Source organism: Megalobrama amblycephala, linkage group LG17 (genome assembly GCF_018812025.1).
Source record: "Megalobrama amblycephala isolate DHTTF-2021 linkage group LG17, ASM1881202v1, whole genome shotgun sequence".
In the NCBI taxonomy this organism is placed as follows: Eukaryota; Metazoa; Chordata; class Actinopteri; order Cypriniformes; family Xenocyprididae; genus Megalobrama; species Megalobrama amblycephala.
Genome location: NC_063060.1, coordinates 27,966,059 through 27,985,712, shown reverse-complemented (window position 1 = coordinate 27,985,712; position 19,654 = coordinate 27,966,059). Strand labels below are relative to the sequence as shown.

The 19,654-nt window shown below is 34.4% G+C and overlaps 1 protein-coding gene across 7 annotated transcripts in view; it reads right to left on the bottom strand.

The window, feature by feature from the left end:
* Positions 1-19,654, bottom strand: part of vav3b (vav 3 guanine nucleotide exchange factor b) — a 68,457-nt gene that overhangs the window by 43,569 nt on the left and 5,234 nt on the right. For 6 of the 7 annotated variants that reach the window (XR_007180720.1, XM_048162497.1, XM_048162496.1 and 3 more), the window contains exons 3-14: positions 11,376-11,434; positions 11,218-11,283; positions 10,724-10,826; positions 10,339-10,431; positions 10,129-10,197; positions 9,923-10,026; positions 9,280-9,379; positions 9,036-9,131; positions 4,790-4,858; positions 1,120-1,206; positions 937-1,022; positions 722-854 (exon numbers count right to left, since the gene is read on the bottom strand). Coding sequence is in view for 6 of the 7 variants with exons in the window: in XM_048162497.1 (XP_048018454.1) it covers positions 722-854; positions 937-1,022; positions 1,120-1,206; positions 4,790-4,858; positions 9,036-9,131; positions 9,280-9,379; positions 9,923-10,026; positions 10,129-10,197; positions 10,339-10,431; positions 10,724-10,826; positions 11,218-11,283; positions 11,376-11,434 (1,065 nt within the window). In the remaining variant the exon portion in view is untranslated. The remainder of the gene's footprint in view (positions 1-721; positions 855-936; positions 1,023-1,119; positions 1,207-4,789; positions 4,859-9,035; positions 9,132-9,279; positions 9,380-9,922; positions 10,027-10,128; positions 10,198-10,338; positions 10,432-10,723; positions 10,827-11,217; positions 11,284-11,375; positions 11,435-19,654) is intronic. The other variant, XM_048162498.1, reaches the window with a different exon arrangement.

The following is a 19,654-nucleotide window of genomic DNA, read 5'->3' as shown; positions in this document are numbered from 1 at the left end:
TAACTTTAAAAAGATTTATTGCGTTATAACTTGAATAGTTCAATGAAAATTGTTTTATTTAGTAACATGCTTTTAAAACTTCAGTATTATGTTCTATAAGAAATATACATGGATAGCAAAGACAGAAAAAAGGGCAACATTGCATCTCATGAACACTCTATATATAGTGTTGTTTGAATGTTTGTTATTTTTCCAGCATTAATTACTTGATCTTAAAAAATTTTGTTGTTTTTTTTACATAGTGTATTCGATCAGAAATGATAAAGACCTCAACTTTTCCCATGTACTGCAAGTGAAATTTTTACTGACTTATGTGGTTTCAAAGAGCTTACAACAGCACAACTAATTTGCATAAAAATGCACTTTGGTAAGTCACACCGTCCTTAAAATGGATTGGATATTGCTAGAATATCCTACAGTATCCTAGAGGACATAAACACTTTTTATAGAGAAAAAAAATCAGCAAAGACTATTCTATGACACTAACAGTTCAAAAGAGATCTAAAGGAGAGTTATTGGAGCCATGTGTGGAGAAGACAAGAACTCTGGAGTGATTTCTATTCTACAGTACACTTGAACCGTGCTAGTCCGACCTCTATAAAACCCTTCAGAATGGAGCAATATGATGAATATGAGCAGATGCTGGGGTCATGAGAAAAATATGACTGTTTGATGTTTGGGTGCTGTTTTCTGAGCCGACAAACTCCTGTTTCTCACTGACCTTTCTGCTGTCCTTATCAGGGGTGGGGTTACTGGTGATCTTGAAATGATTGAGGTCGATCACTTCCTTCATCTCATAGTTGTCCCCACGCCTCTTGCAGACGATGACAGCGACATCGAACAAAAAAATATGTCTGCAGCATCGACACGTCATGACATGGCATGAAAGTAAAAACAAGAGTGGGCTGCAGTAAAGGTTTTTGCCTTAAGCCTCACCTGTCCTGTCTACGCTTGTCCACATTTGACACCATACGGACTTCACCGTCACCCTTCGGTCTTCCGTACGAAAGTAAGCACTGATTCTGTGAAGGGAAGTTCATGGACAGACAGGAAAACAACTATGATGTAAACAGACTATGCTTTTAAAAGCAGAGGTCATGCTTATTATGTACAACTTACCAAATTCTCAATGGATCGCTGATACTGATCAATCTCCCTCAGAGTCTCAACATCTCTTTTCACCTCATTTACATACTGGGCTAAGTCCTGTTTAATAAAGAAAAAGAAAATGACCTAGATTTATGTGTATATATATATATATATATATATATATATATATATATATATATATATATATTCACACAAACACACACACTATTATACAAAATAAACAGGAAAATAAACAGAATGGTAATACAGCTTTATTTTGATCTGCCCTTGTTACACAGCAAAATCCCCAGATTTAAATCAACTCTGCTCAGATTACATATGGTCCCTCTCTATATAGTGTTAAATTAAAACTGAAGCAGAGTTAAAGTTAAGTAGATAATTAAGTGATTAAGTTATGATTTAGCATTAATGATGAACACCTGCTGTTAACAAGCAGAATCACTGAAGAGAAACACAATAACTACAAATGACTTCCAGCCACAGCCTTAGATGAAATCAACTGAAGAGATGAAAAGAGATAAATCTCTCAAGATCTGAATAAACAGCTCTACAAAGCATATTATCTCATTAACTTTAACTCTGCTTCAGTGTTATTTTAACTCTATGTATAGAGGGACCATATGTTCTCTGAGCAGAGTTGATTTAACTCTGGGGATTTTGCTGTGTACACATTACATAAAGTATTTACTACAGTAAATACTGTAGTAAACTATGCTTAATTACAAGCAACTAACATTAAATCAAACCCTGACCCTAAACCTACTCTATATTAAGTACATGTTGTTAATTAATATTACTCGGTACTCATTTGTGTAATTACAATGAAACAAGGACATTAAAATTAAAGAAACATTGATGTAAAATGATATACACTACTGCTCAAAAGGTCTGTAAAATTTTTTAATGTTTTTGAAAGAAATCTCTTAATACCAAGGCATTTATTTATTTGCATTATTGTATCAAAATACAGTAAAAAGATTAATATTGTGAAAAATGTAATATATTTTAAAATGTAATTTATTCCTGTGATGGCAAAGGTGAATTTTCAGCAGCCATTCCTCCAGTCTTTCACATGATCCTTCAGAAATCATTCTAATATTTTGATTTGGTGCTCAATAAACATGATAGTTTTTTATATAACTTATTAACTTATTAATGTTGAAAACAGTTGTGCTGCTTTTATTATTGTTTTTATTATTTTATATTTTTGTGGCAACTGTGATACATTTTTTCAGGATTATTTAATGAAAAGAAAGTCCAAAAGAACAGCATTTATTTGAAATATCATTAAATGTGTTAAGTGTCAATTTCAATGAATTGAATGCGTCCTTGCTAAATAAAATAATTAATTTCTGTCAAAAAAAATATTACTGATAATATTACTAAACTTTTGAGCAGTAGTGTATATAATATGTTAAATGAAATGTCAGATTCTCCACTATTTCTAAGTTACTATTCAGATAAGTAAATTTGTCATGTAACTCATTCTCTGAGATGCTTTTTTTTTTTTTTTTTTTTTTTTTATAAAATCTCAAATCATGTTGGAGAACATGATTATTAAGTTTGCTGCCATTAAAGCAAAAGAGAACCAAACCATTATGAAAAAGACATTATGAAATTCATGTTCATTTTCAAATAAGCTTTTGACTCAAATTGTGCTCATAATACAGTATAATTAGTAATAAAAAAATTATGAAATGAATAAAAAAATTAATGAAAAATATATCCAGTATTTATCTCTCCACAGGAAATTATTTCATTTCATCAGCGAGTACAAACATCTCCAGATACCAAAAGAGGCCTTTGAAAAGACCCCGCTGGGATGACGTGGATCTCGGCTGATTTCCATTTTAAAAGGCAGCCTCTGCTCAAACACTCACTTATGAGTCTAAATTAAACACACCATTTTACAGGCAGGCAGGTAGATGAGTTCAGTCCCTGTCTGAGCAACTCTCACCGCTCCCATCCGGCTAAACCAATCAACACTGAGAGGATAATTCCAACAAATTAAATCATCGCAGGCCTCTGTTCCATTACTGCTCCTCACATAGCCATTAATCTGCTTTCCACCTACTCTGCCAGTGAGACAGAAATGAGCCTTTGACATCACTTCACATACTAGAACCCCATAATCTCATCAATATTAAAGGAAACATTACCAAGTATATGCAGAAATGATCTGATGTCACATTCTAAAGAGCTGGTAAAGGAATGTGACATCTTAAAATGAGAGTTTTGTGGCTGTTTGTGTTAGCTTTGAGGCCATCTATATGCTAGTGTACTCCTGAACATTGACAAAACTGCACCGTACAACCTAAAGTACATACCACCAACAAATAACCATTCACGGTTCATGACTGAGACAAAACTACATTGGCTACTTTTAAAGCGACATGCTCTGCCAGCTCTGCATTAATATTAGAAAAACTTTCCAGCGCTGGAGAGAACTAAGCGGGAAGACCTGAAAATGGATGCGAGGTACAAACATTGTTTTTGCTATGTACAGAACCAAGATATGCTGTTGTTGTAATGTTAGCTGTAGTAACAGGACAGTTTAGAGAGTCATTGTTTGTCTGGAGCTGGTGTGCTGCTGTCGACTAACAACAAATTCTTCCTTGAATATACTCTTGTGTACTGTATGTTCATTTTTTGTTCTTCCTTGTCATTCGTTCATCATCTTGCTATGATAAAGAGACATCCACTCTTGCATTATGTGTTCATGCATTTTGGGGGCAGAACAATGAATGGAGGGCTTTGTTTGGGTTGATTTAAAAAAATCAACAAAAAAAAAAGTGTTTCTCAGAAATCGCTTACTGCACCTTTAAGCATTTACAGTTTTTCTCGATTGCTAACACACTATAACTGAATCATTTGACACAATTTCCCAAACCATTTATTAAATTCTCAAAACTATAAACACGCTTCACTTGTTTTCACACACATTCCAATTTTCTTAATGATTTCTGCAAAACTCTACACAAAAATGCTCTTATTTGTTCTCATTCAGAAAACAGAAACAGTATAATTAACTCAAGTGTCACTATGTAAACTCAAATAGCACACATTTATTCGTCAGTAAACATTCAGTAGCAAAAACGACGACACACCAATCAGAATCTCGGGATATCGGGATAATATAAACAGAAGCACAGGTGATTGTGCTTTAGAAATTGCATCCTAGAATCATCAACAGGGTTTTATACTATTTACACATACATTATAATTACAGTACACAGTAACTGTACTTTATATGAGAGAAATTTCACTATTCTGAGAATGGAGAATTTATTTCTTTATGTATTGCTGTAATCGACAGTATACTGTACTGTGTTGCATACACATTTCATATTTAGTTATTTTGTTTTTGAACTTTTCTTCTTCTTGTAAAGGAAAAGTAGTATTTGCAGGTTTTGTGTGTCATCTGTTTGGCCAAAGTTTGATTTTGACAGAAGTGAATACGTTTTTGACTGAAATATTTGATTTTGATGTGGAAGTTGGTGTGTAGTTACAAGGTTGTGTTTATAGTTGTGAGAAAATTGTGACTTGTTTCATGAATTGTGTGTTAGCAATTCAGAAAAACTAATGTTAAAGCATTCACAAGCACTTTAAGCATTTAATGTTGTTAATCTGTACTTTCTGTATGTTTTTGCTGTCGATTCCATAAGAAATTGATACTTACTCTCATGGCATCAAGGGCTACTCGTAGGTTGCTCTTTTCAGTGGTGTCATTACTATATTTGACTAATTCCTATAGGAAAAGTGAAAGGAAAAAAGTGCTTAGTTAAATACATCTCATGTTTTTAATTTCGGAAATAAAATTTTGGACTATAAAGTCAAAATGTCAAAATGATATTGTCTCAATACCACAATAAAGGAAAAAAGCCTCATTACAACAGTACATTGCTTGAAAAGAAATTATAGTTTGGGAATCGTATAATTTTTTATTATTTTTTATTACAATTTTTTTTTTTTCAAAAGTACAGACCTACACACAACTTGTGGGGGAAAACATAAAACATCGTTCGCACAACTTATTATTTTGATATTTTATTTTATTAATTTGTTCCATCATTTTAGTTAAATTGTGACCATGTTCTACTCATTTCCCCCCTTATTTTAATTTAGTTAAATCGTGGCCACAATATCTTGTTTTTCCCCCCACATCAATTGTTCTTCACTGATTATTAATATTTAAAAAACTTTTGTCAATCAAATAATGTGTTGAGGCCTACAAGGTTTAAACTTTTAAGAAATTAAATATTTCTGAGAAAATGTATACAAGTTTTTTTTTTCAAGATTTTTAACAGATTTCTTTATCTTGGAGACCCTTGTATGTCATTGAAACTCAGAATTATGTTCAGGCTCTGTTCTGTGTTGTGGAATGTGGTCACAACATCATCATCAAAACTCTGAAGAGTCTAGACCACTTAATTGAGGACTGCCATCTTTCTAATGAGCACACCAAGTCAGTTTGGTGGGGATGCTGGACATTTTGATTTGAACCAGATTTATTCCAGAGTATGGAGAAGAGCATCGACAGAACCTTTTTGAGATCCACGTTATAACAACTAATTAACTCGATAAACAAATCTGGCCTTTGGATTTGTGTGCAAACAGACTCACGAGCACACAAACACACTGGGAGAGAAATGGTGTTGTTCCAAGTGTGAAATCTGTGCAGCTCATCAGAAACATGCATTTGTTTTCAGAGTGCAATCGAATGCTGCTGGAGAGAGACAAACAGCCCAATCGCAGCAAATAAACAAGGTGATTAGAAAGTTCAGCACTCTTTCCAGATTTACATTCTGATCCAGACCGCTGCTGTGACTTTGATGGAAGCTCAAGCATGCGTGTGTGTGGATACACACACCTAGACTCAGGTGTGTGTATATTCCAAAACATATTGGAGGTATAACGCAGAGCAGGAGCTTATGGAGACCCAATTACCGACTATACGAATGAATGAGATTTCAGTGTTCGTCCCTGTAGATCTACCAGTAAATCCTGCCCCTTTCACACATTTATCTGTATTTCAGTCTCAAAACTCTTTTTTTTTTAAATCTGCACTGTCATATTGCAAGTGAGGAATTCTGATTAATTTGTTTAAGCAGCATACAGTAGTCAATATCTGCTATATCTACATCAGTTCCCATAGTAACGACTTATGCATCAACACGACGGCAAAAGATGCAAGACATAGAGACAACTGAAAAACAACATCAGTGTCAGACTGCATTTACTATATTTACATAATAGTGAATATGCAGTGTCTGAAACTCCTTTATTGTTCGCTCATGTCCCATTCATTACATGCTGAATGTCAGTATGATGTTACAGTTGCATCATATCATAAATGATGAAAAACTACATGGAATATGATTTGAACGTTTAAAGTTAAACAATTTTTCAAACTCTTCAGATTGGGTTTGTAAAATCTGATTTAATGTATTTTGAGGGGTTCAGACCACAAACAATTGCAAACATGCAAAGTCAGACAATCTTACAAAGAGAGTATTTTTGAGTAATTCCAGAGGAAGTGGGCACAATGTGTTTGAGAACCGGGCTGCATGGGGCAGAGTGTCAGATACACTGCCGCCTGCCCCCGCTTTAGTTTATGTGTGTGTGTGTGTGTGTCAGGCTGGCAGGTGTGTGGCGACACACGTCTCTAACACTTGTCCACTCACTTCTGTTCTCATCTCCGTCCTGTGGTGAAGCACCTCTCGCTTACAAAACTTTAGCATGAACTAGTGTAGTAACTGATGATTATATTATTCACATATTATGCCTAGTTAAACAGATAGCTCACCCAAAAATGAAAATTCTGTTATCAGTTACTCACTCTTATGTCATTCCAAACTGATAAGACTTTCATCTTCGAAACATAAATGAAGATATTTTTAATGAAACCTGAGAGATTTCTGTCTCTCCTTTGAAAGTCAGTTCAAAACATTCACAAAGAGATAGGAATCTAGTGGTTTAATTCAAGTTTTCTGAAGAAACATGATCCCTTTATATGACAAAAAGATTTAATTTAGGCTTGTATTCACATTTAAACAGTGATCAGCAAACATACATAGAGCAGTCAAATATGGTAAATGAAAGCTCAGCCGTAACTGCCTGACAGGCAAGAACCTCTCTGGTTTTCGAACTTCAAGCCTGCATGTTTGAGCTTCCATTTACTACATTTGAGATTTTTTTAATCTCTAGATTTCATTAAAAAATATCTCCATTTGTGTTGTGAAAATGAACAAAAGTCTTATGAGTACATGGTGACAAAATGTTCATTTTTGGGTGAAAAATCTCTTAGTAAATAATTTAGTAAAACTGACTTTGCTTATTAATTTCTTAAGAAGCCAGATCACTTTACTAAACTAAAGAGATATTTCACACAAAAATGAAAATTCTGTCATCATTTACTCACACATATGTTGCATTTATTTATATTTATACTTCATGGTATTTATTGCAAATTAACAGCAAAACATCTGACAAAATACACTGTCCTTTTAACACCTTGACAAAGGAAATTAGCCTATTGGCTAATACTACTGGCACATTTACAGAAATGTTAATCAATGTGCACTGTCCTTAAATTTCATTTCATTTTAAAAAATGGTTTGGTTATAGCCCCTCCAGTGGTCACTTTCGAAAAGGATAGAAGCAGATACACCGATATTTACAAAATTAAATTACTTTTTAACACAAAATAATATATATTAAAAGTCAATGGGGTCCAACCACCATTGGGTCTCAAAGACATTCATTATATGGGGGAAAATACATTTTGAAAAAAGCCATACAGGTTTGGAATGACGTATGGGTGAGTAAATTATTTAATTTTGTGGTGAACTATCCCTTTAAAATATGTCAGTACACCAAGATATTGGCTGACTTCCTGTACTAAATCTAGTTGGATGGAAATTAAATTAACCAGGTACTTTGATTTTGGCATGTCCCAAGAAATGACAGGGAAAAAATCTATCTAGACAGCTCTGTTCAATACAGTTAAAATGTATATGAAACTTTTAACTGTTGATGCCGCTAGAGACTGACTTCAAATTTGGTCAGATGACTTTTAGAATGTACCATACCCAGCCAGATTTCATAATTTTACTATTTATACCCTTTAAAGTTTGCCACTCAACATCTCTCTGTGATAAGTTTGCAAATTATCTTCACTTAAAATCCCTTTGTCCACAAACCAAATCTGGCCCTATTTAATTCTGGTAATACATTTTTCAATACATTGCACATTGATTTATTGATCACTTTTCAAAATAAAGTTGATTCCCAGTGGATAAAATCAAGTCCCAACACAATTTTTTTTTGTGGATATCCCTAATGCTCAGAAATACATTAAATTATAAACTAAAACGGGTAGTTCACCCAAAAATGAAAATTCTGTCATTCTGTCACTTCCATCATAGTAGGAAAAATAAATACTATGGTAGTAAATGGGGAGCGAGATCTGTTTGGTTACTGACATTCTTTCAAATATCTTCCTTTGTGTACAGCAGAACAAATAAATTCATAAAGTTTTGGAACTACTTGATAGTGAGTAAACGATGACAGAATTTTCATTTTTGGGTGAACTATCCCTTTAATATAATGACTTATTGTGTTGAATTGTGCAACCTGTACTATCAGAAATGTCTTTCGTGCACAAAACAGGAGAGTAAAACCTTCCTACAGCAGTGATTACAAATTCTGTAAGTTCATGTAGTGTAGTGGTCACAGATAGAAAACTAGCCAGACGACGCCCCCATGTGGTCCATTTTAGTAGGACAATCAAAGAGGCACATTCCAACATAGTGCTGTATGCAGTAAAGCTTCTCAAAAATGTGATTTGCTTTTCTCTAGTATTAATTCGAAGGGGACAATATATAATGACAATAGTGTGGGTGTATGGGTGCAAGTTACTGTACCTGAAGCAGTAGTGGGTATTTCAGCACACGCTGCATGGGAACCACAAGCAAGTCTCTCAAAGTGAATTTCCCATTGTTGGCTCTCTTTGAACATTCCTGCAACATAAAGTAAATGAAATATGAAAACACAGAAGGATCTACAAAAAATCTTTTAGCGCTTCGGGTATGAGAAAAGCGCATGATAAATTATAAAATGAGAATGTAATATTGTAAATATGACAGATAATGAAACATAGTTTTGCACCTCTAGTTTCAGTCGAACACCCTCTTTTTCCTTACAGATGAAGTCTAACAGAGAAATGGCTGATTCTACATGACTGCAGTATTTTCCATAAAGCAAAAGCCTAAAGCAGACAGGGTAAATGTTAGCAGAAAACACACACATCAGCAGTGCTTAGTAATATCATTCTAGAAATATTAAATATTAACTAGGCCTGCAGAAATTCAACGAAAACTCTGCAGATTTCCACAAAATTTGATTCTACAGAAAAATCTGTCACCCCTTTAATATTTAATTCCTTTATCCTCAATATGGTTGCTTTGTTTGAGTTTTCAATAAATGTTGAGTAAATGAAATTTAAAAATATAATAATATTTTGGATAATTTTATTATCATTCAGTTTATTTTTCTTACCCCATTGGCAGACTATGTTCAAAATAAATTGTGTAAAAATGAATGAATGAATGAATGAATGAATGAATGAATGAATGAATGAATGAATGAATAACAGTGGACTAAGAAAAATTGATTTAATTCAAAATATATTCTCTGTAAACATCTGTCTTCTTATCCTATGTAGTTTTGTCTTATTTCTTCAACTTTATTTTGTTTTATGGATGTTTTATGGATGAAAAGTGTGTTGTGCTTGAACATGCTGGGTTTATACTTGTCTTTGTAAGTAATGAAGATCTGGTGGAGGTTTTCTGCATTTTTATTTTGAACAGAGTCTTGAATTTCAGCCATTAGGCTTTTGTGAACTTTAACCAGCTCCTGTGAAGCACACACACACATGTATATATAAGGTGGAATGTTAGACAATGTTTTCTTTTAAAAAAAAAAGAAGAAAGAAGCATTGTGGTCAGCTTTACTCACTGGTATATTGATGAAAACCTTGTCAATTTCTGTTGCTGAGATGAATTTTATCAGTGGAATCATAAAATACTGTTAAGACAGACAGAAAAAAGTAAGCTCCATGTAAGAAAGTTATATCCTACATTGTGTGGCAACAGCGGAACAGCTGTCCATCACTAGACGTGAAGAGCGGTATGATGAAATCCTCCATGCTGAGAATATGAATCTCACCTTCTCAATGGTCTCCAGAGTCTCAGTGTATTTGGCTTCTGTCTGTTTGATCTCTAAAAGACAGCAGCTTCTGATGTCCACCTCGGCCTGTTTCTGTCAACACAACTCACTAACGTCAGAGAAGACTACAGAAAGCTTTCCAAAAAAAGGCATGGTACACAATCTAATGAAGTTTTAAAGGGTCACAATGCAACTCATCCAGTTTAAAGACACAAGTTATGTTTTTACTGGTGCTTTTTGAGTTTACAGTGAATTTACTCAAAAAGATACTTATAAAAAAGCGACCATGTTTCTGGTAGGAGTAGGTGTTTTACAAAGGAAATCAACACTTTGATGCATTGGGAGAGTGTGTGTGTGTATGTGTGGTATTGAGTCATTTGAGTACCGCCTGAGACGAAGCAGCCTCTGTCCTCATCAGATCCTCATACACCTCTCCTCCCTCAACATCTCCGTATACGGGGTCGTAAATATCTTCTTCCAGCTCCTCACTGTTCACACAAACACGTTCAAGATTAGGACTTCAAAATTGCTTTAAAATATGAACATAATTACACAACAGTTCTAGTCAAAATTTAGACTTTGTGGCTACTGGTTTCTAAATGCAATATATCAGAGGTACGTATGCCTCAAATTCTTATGTAACTTCCTGTTTCCACACTTACTATTAATCAGCCATTCACATTTCTCCCACGCAATGTTTGCGTAGGTTATGGATCTCATACATTACTGAAAATATCAATTGTTCAATTCTAGAGTTTATCAGAAACAAAACGTGGGTGACAAAAACCGCAAATGCTAATGAGTTTCAGTCAAAATTAGTAACTCATTGCTTCCAATCAAAAAAACAGCCTAATTATGTTAAGAGAGCTTTATACTTACTCTATGAGATCTGCCAAATGAATGTATATGTCTTCATTTTCACTGCTTTCCTCTGTGGGGAATGACCTGTGAAATCAGTACAGAACCCTTATTTTAGTTCAGAGAATAAGAAGATCTTTAATGTGTCTAACTGATTCATTTTGCAAATGCAAACCCACCTGATCCCTGTCTGTTGCGCAATAGCTGTATAAGAGAGTTTTGATAGAGTGTCGATGACCTGGAAAGACAAAAGTGTGTTTTTGTATTGCAAGTTAGAGATAAACATTGTGTGTCAGTGCAGTGGTTGGTCCACTTACAGTATACAGACGTTTACTTTATCTGTAGTCATTTTGTTTTTAAACATGGTCTCATACCCTGAGACAAAAGAGTTCAATATATTACACATTATGAAAACAAACTGTAACTTTCAGAACTTTCTCTCCATAAAAAGGGACATTTATTGAAACAAAGCCAGCTTGTTCTGCAACTTTATATGACATCTGCAAACATTTAAACACATGCACATTATTTTATTTTACTTTTAGCAAGATTGCTGATCATTTCAGTTTGACCTACACAGTTTGAGTCACATTTTAAAGTGTTATGTGATATAATTCAAGATTCACAAAGTTGTTAAAACTATTTAAAGGTGCCCTTTATTCAAAAATTGAATTTACCTCGGCATAGTTAAATAACAATAGTTCAGTACATGGAAAAGACATACAGTGAGTCTCAAACGCCATTGTTTCCTCCTTCTTATATAAATCTCATTATTTTAAAAGACCTCTGAAGAACAGGCGAATCTCAACATAACACCGACTGTTATGTAACAGTCGGGGTGTACGCCCCCAATATTTGCATATGTCAGCCCATGTTTCCAACATTATGAAAGGGATTACACGTCTGGATCTGCACAGCTGAAACATCAGACTAGGTAAGCAAGCAAGGACAATAGCGAAAAAATGGCAGATGGAGCAATAATAACTGACATGATCCATGATTACATGATATTTTTAGTGATATTTGTAAATTGTCTTTCTAAATGTTTCGTTAGAATGTTGCTAATGTACTGTTAAATGTGGTTAAAGTTACCATCGTTTCTTACTGTATTCGCGGAGACAAGAGCCGTCGCTATTTTCATTTTTAAACACTTGCAGTCTTTATAATTCATAAACACAACTTCATTCTTTATAAATCTCTCCAACAGCGTAGCATTAGCCGTTAGCCACGGAGCACAGCCTCAAATTCATTCATAACCAAATGTAAACATTCAAATAAACACTGTACTTACGCGATTAGACATGCTGCATGACGAACACTTTGTAAAGATCCATTTTGAGGGTTATATTAGCTGTGTGACTTTGTTTATGCTGTTTAAGGCAAGCGCGAGCTCTTGGGGCGTGGTGCACCAGATTTAAAGGGGCCGCGTACCCTGAATCGGCTCATTTATAATGATGCCCCAAAATAGGCAGTTAAAAAAATGAATTAAAAAAAATCTATGGGGTATTTTGAGCTGAAACTTCACAGGCACATTCAGGGGACACCTTAGACTTATATTACATCTTTTAAAAAAAAGTTCTAGGGCACCTTTAATACTCAACAATAAATCTGCAGCCTAAATAAAAGTGCTGTTGCTCATTTCACATGTTAAAAGGATATTTACAAATAAATGTTAAAAAAACAGACAATTTAATTCCGAGTCAACAAGATGGCAGAAAATGTTTACTAAATTATATTTACTTTATTAAAATATATTACTATTTATATGTTGTCTTCAGGGAAATATAATAAAATAAATATAGGTAAGTGATAAATGATATTTACTTCATCCAACATAATTTTTATCCTTCAATAACAACAACTTTGTAAATCTTGCATTCCAACACAAAACTATTTAAAATGTGACACATGAACTGTAAAGGTTGGCTGCTGATTTTCACAAGCTATTGATATTTATTTTATTGTAATATATTAGTATTTATATGTGGTCTTCTGGGAAAATATGTAATAACAAAAATGTGATATGACAAGTGAGTAAACATTTTTTAAGAAATGAGAAATACAAAAAAAAAACAAAAAAAAACTAATAGGGTGAATATTAAATCCAGTGTTTTAGCTAAAAAGCAGAAGTGATTCCTATTATAGTGTACCTATAAAAAGTGACGCTATTACTGAGACACTGCACTATCTGGAGAGGAAGTGGTCTTGCAATGCCAAGCTAGTGTGATGTGGGCTTGCTTTCTCACATACACTCGTGCACACACACAGACATGTACAGATTGGCATATGGTAAAACACATGCATGCATACACACAAATACAATACGTACAAATAGACAGATCTAGGTGATAGCACACCATTTGGGTCTTCGACTCGCACTTCAGAACACCTGTTGAAAACCAACCCTGCTTCCTTTAGAAAGCTATTTTTTTCGCACCACTGATAAGATGTGTTGCCATCTACTTTCATTCTCGCTTCATGCATTCTAAACTGCATAAAAGTTGACGCATTTTAACTCTTTCACAGGTGTCATTCTGTGGAGATGGAAACAACAGAAATCCCTGAGTAACAAATTTAGCTAAATCTATATGTTTCCCTGGTAACTTGTATGTATACAAAGTAAAAGTATAAGAATGAATAAAACCATGGATTGGGTACCTTATTACGAATACAACCTGCATAACATCGAATAACATCTTTGAAGTGCAAAAAGTCACCTATACAGTATAAAGCGAAGATGCCAGATGCAGGTCGCAGCTTTTGCAGCTTTACAGGCAGACCGCAGCAGAATTTCAATTCCACCATAAAGCAGCACAGCAGAGGTGAGCTTTTCATTCTGCATCTCAATAGACTGTGCATTCATACATTCCGATTCAGAAACTAAGTGTGAAGGCAAGTGTAGAAAGCAAGACTATCTTTAGTTTTATATCATCTCAATATAAAAACAGTCACAAATTTGATGGAATTTGTTTAAATGCTTGCAACTAGTTTTGAAACGACATGGAAGTCGTGCAAACAAATTCATTTCTTTTACATTTGCATTATATTTATGCATTTGCTAGATGCTTTTATCCATTTAAGGTGTACATTTTATCAGTCCAAGCATTCTCTGGGAATCAAACCCATGACTATGGCATTGTTAGCGCCATGCTCTATTGTTTGAGCTACAGGTTCTTTGCAAACTAAAATCTGAACAAGTTAGAATGAAAACAGCCAACCATTTTCCAGCAGACATACGAACTGCTTCAATACTGTTAAAGGCACAATATGTAGGAATTTTGGATTAAAATATCCAAAAACCACCAGAACAATGTTATATACTTTGTTGACTTGTGTACTTACATTATTCCAAATGTTTCCAAGAATGTTTAGCAATTTTAACCAGGACACTGTTTTACTTTGTATATGTTTTATTTTGTAGAAACCATGGAAACACCAAAGTTGCTTTCATATATTATGTGTTTTATTAGACAGTTGAGCAACTGTTTGGATAATTCATCGACAGAAAACTAATTATGTTATATAGCTCAACACAGTAAGTATTATTGTTTAAATCTGGTTTTCTTGATTTACTGTGAGTACCATATTTTACCATGCCTAATATCGATCTAGCTTACTGCAGTGTGTAACAAGTGTCTCATAGTAGCCACTGAGTAATGTTATAACTTTCAACACACAAATGTATCTAATATGATAAAGCAGCACTGCGTTACCCCGCATACGCTTGAACGGAAGAAGCGGAAGCGGTCATCTGCTGCATAATAAAAGTCTCTTGAGCCATGTGTTGCCCTCGTCTCTCATTATCAATCGCTCCATCTTTAATACATTAGCTCATCCGTGAATATGATTTCTGCCAAAGTCTCATGGGATTCTTTTCCACTGGCTGCAGACGTGAAGACAACACCTCCCATGATTCCGCAAAATCAAGGCATCATCAAGCTACGCCTTTGTTTTCAATAAGCGACCTCTAGTGGCAAAAATTACATATTGTGAATTTAAAAACCAACCCATGATGCACCATGCCTAGATTGTACTGAGCTCTATTCTAGAGAAAGCTGATAGCTACTTTGTAGCATCTAAAATATAATTTAATTTGTTTAACATTTTAGATACAATATAATTCCTATTTCTCCTTCAATTTGTGTTATTTCCTAGTGTTAATGACTTTAACATTAAAGGTGCCCTAGAACTTCTTTTTAAAAGATGTAATATATGTCTAAGGTGTCCCCTGAATGTGTCTGTGAAGTTTAAGCTCAAAATACCCCATAGATTTTTTTAAATTCATTTTTTTAACTTCTTTAACTTTTGGGGCATCATTAACTATGCACTGATATATAGGTTGCGGCCCCTTTAATTCTCGTGCTCCTCCGCCCCCAGAGCTCGCGCTTGCCTTGAACAGCATAAACACAGTTTACACAGCTAATATAACCCTCAAAATGGATCTTTACAAGATGTTCGTCATGCATGCTGTATGCATACATCGGATCATGTAAGTATAGTATTTATTTGGATGTATTACATTTGATTCTGAATGAGTTTGAGGCTATGCTGCGTGGCTAAAGCTAACATTACACACTGTTGGAGAGATTTATAAAGAATGAAGTTGTGTTTATGAATTATACAGACTGCAAGTGTTTAAAAATGAAAATAGCGACGGCTCTCTTGTCTCCGTGAATACAGTAAGAAACGATGGTAACTTTAACCACATTTAACAGTACATTAGCAACATGCTAACGAAACATTTAGAAAGACAATTCACAAATATCACAAAAAATATCATGATATCATGGATCATGTCAGTTATTATTGCTCCATTTGCCATTTTTCGCTATTGTTCTTGCTTGCTTACCTAGTCTGATGATTCAGCTGTGCACATCCAGACGTTCTGCCCTTGTGTAATGGCTTGATCATGGGCTGGCATATGCAAATACTGGGGGCGTACATATTAATGATCCCGACTGTTACGAAACAGTCTGTGTTATGTTGAGATTTGCATGTTCTTCGGAGGTCTTTTAAACAAAAGAGATTTATATAAAAAGGAGGAAACAATGGAGTTTGAAACTCAGTGTATGTCTTTTCCATGTACTGAACTCTTGTTATTCAACTATGCCATATAAATTCAATATTTAATTCTAGGGCACCTTTAAGGATAATAAAAATTGAAAAATCTGACAACTAAATGTTCCTGAAATTCAACCATCAACTATCATGCCTCCTGTCTTGTCACCTTACAATGGTTTCCTGTACTTCTTTGGTTTAACATGTTCATCAGAAGGAAGTTAAAAATACAGCACTGTTTAATCTGAATGTGATCTTAACTCTTAGCCTAGTTGGGATTTGGACAGGACCGTGATTTCAAATATCAGCTAAATAATATGGCCATGTACAAATATAATATATATATATATATATATTCTGAACTTACTTTTTCATCCAAAACATATGTGAGGCAAATAAAGTCGTGTCAGTAAATCACCATTGCTTTAGGATTGTAGAGACAAAACTCCCACCACCTATTGATTTGATATGGTTGTGTTATCTGATTGTCAGAATACCCCAGTAACCTAATAATAACCCCTGGAAGGCATGTAGTAAATCCATATCTCTACTGTCAAATGGGGTGATTGAAACAACGACGTGCATAAGATGACGTGCCTTGAGGTCTCTAAGGAAACAGCACAGGAAGATGAAAAGTGAGAAAGAGTGAAAATACAACCTCCAAACAGCTGTGTGGTCTTCATAAAAAACATAAGCAAACAGGAGTAGAGTTCAGCTACATTACCACCTGTATGACTCGAGAAACTATTTTAAGAAATGTATAGTTATCATTCACACCAAGAACAATAACTACAAAGATAACTATAGCAATAATGAATATATATTAGCGTCCACACCAGCAGAAGATACTGTTTTTTGTTTTTTATAAGCGTATGCTGCAGTTTTGTCGTCTGTCGCTTTACATGCTCGAGCTCTGAAAGCAGGATGGATTCTGATTGGCTGTTTTAATCGATCATCAGCTGGAAAAATAGCTCTGAAAGTGATTCCAACGATATCATTTATCTGTGGCTTTATTGTTATTGTTGTGGTGTGGACTCTCTTATACTCAGAATGATTTATATTTGGAACGATTATATTTCAGAACTATATCTTTACCATTATCGTTATAGTTATCGTCCTTGGTGTGAACGGGCCTTTACAGTCATTTAAGGCACCATGTGAAGAGGAGTATCTACACATGGTCAAATCACTTTAGCACTTAGCAACTCATGCGGCTTATTACTTTTATAAAACAATATGAAAAACTTTAATGCAACTATAGTTAACTATTAATATACAGTTGTATTTTACTTTTATGATTAATATAGTTCATTATACTAACATTAGGCTGTATGCAGTTGCTGGGCAAAGTACAGTATGCAACTTGTCATGTGTTTTCAAGCATTTTACAAAGGCTTTGAATGGCAGACCATCCAATCCAGACTCTTTTTTATAAAGTTTCTTTTACTTTATACTACAATAAGCACATAACTTCAACTCAGAGTGCCAAATCTAAGCTGTATTTCATGTCACTACTTAATAATTTCATTTAAAGATTTAATGGATGTGGATGTAACATGCATGCTTACAAGGCAAACTCATGTTAGTAGATTGCTGCTGGGCAAAGATTATTTAGAAGGATTAACTTAAACCTTGAGAACACAGAGAGACCTATAAATGGGGCAAAACACAGCAACTACAGTCTGTAACACTGCAATGAGAAGTAATGCGAACAATTCTTAAAGTGGAGCCACTGCTTCATTGTGACACATTTGTGTTGGGGAAGCTCCAAATGATATATATAGTATTAGTTAGAAGTTAGCTAAAAGCTATTTATGTATTTGTTATATGTAAGTCCTCACTAAGATACCAAAACAAATCTGTATGTGCGTGTGTGTGTGTGTGTGTGTGTGTGTGCGTGTGTGTGTGTGTGTGTTTGAAAAAAGTCTCTTATGTTCACTAAGCCTGCATGTATTTAAAGCACAAATACAATAAAAACATTAATACAGTGTAGAGTTTCCTATTTTAATATATTGCAAATTGTAATTTATTCAAAGCTAAACTTTCAACAGACATTACTCCAGTCTTCATTGATTTTAATAGAAATCATTGTAATATGTTGATTTGGTGCTTAAGAACCTTATTATCCATTTAAAAAACAGTTGTGTTGTGTGGAAACTGATAATTATTTTCAGGATTCTTTGAGGAACAGAAAATATAAAATAAATAGAAATCTTTGCTAACATTGTAAATGTCTTTACTGTCACTTTTGGTCAATTTAATGCATCTTTTCTGAATTAAAGGGGACCTATTATGCTAAATTCACTTTTATAAGGTAAAAAAAAATCCACCAACTTATTTTTTTATAATCCCCATAAATCATAAACAGTCTCTCTAACGAACGTAAGAGTAGGGGGAAGCCACGCCCATGACTGGCGACGGAATCTGCCCCATTAGCTAAGCTCCACCCCTGAGTGAGCTGTACACAGTCCGCCATGTTTTTCTCCTCGCCAGAGAATTTAACTGAATCATTCAAGTGTAATGAAATGTATTCTTATGAAAGCAACTAAAGTTATTTAATCAAGAGCAGTGAGTCATTTTTTTAACAGCATATATAGCAATAGGTACTGTATATTACAGTACGATTTCTTTCCCTGGTGTTTACGTTCACAGACATAACCGACTGGGTTTGTGAACTTTTTGTGTTTTTGACATAACCTTGTATGTATTTGACAGTTTAAGTGCAATAAGTAAGCAATAAGTAAGAGAAATCAGTTTAATACTCACAGGACGCGCTTTCTGACAGCCAGCTTTCTGTGCGCGTGCTTCAGATGTGTGAAGCAAAGTTTCCTGCTACTGAAAAATCAGCCCAACCACACACATTTTTGTGCATGTGAAGGATGCTGTTTATGTGAATATTGGAACACTAGTTAAGTACAAAGCCTTGTTTACATAATGAATAATAGTTTAGCAACCAAATGTTACATGGAAAATATGGAAACATTTGGATTCTTGCCGAATGAAAGAGGTGAGCCCAAAGCCGTTTCAGTTCGCTTTAAATAAATTCATTTTGGCTCATTGTTTGTATGTAGTTTATAATGAACGCCACTATATACTAATTTGTGTTTTATTTTATAGTTTAATATATGATTCATAGCAACTTATTTTTCATTCTTATTCTGTTCTGAATACCGTTAAATTTAAAGGTCCCGTTTTTCGTGGTTTTTTGAAGCTTTGATTGTGTTTATAGTGAGCAATATAACATGTGTTCATGTTTCGCGTGTAAAAAAACACAGTATTTTTCACATAATTTACTTATCTGTATACCGCTGTTTCCACTGTCATAAAAACGGGCTGATGACTTCCTTGTTCTATGAAGTCCCTCCTTCAGAAATACGTAACGAGTTCTGATTGTGCCAGC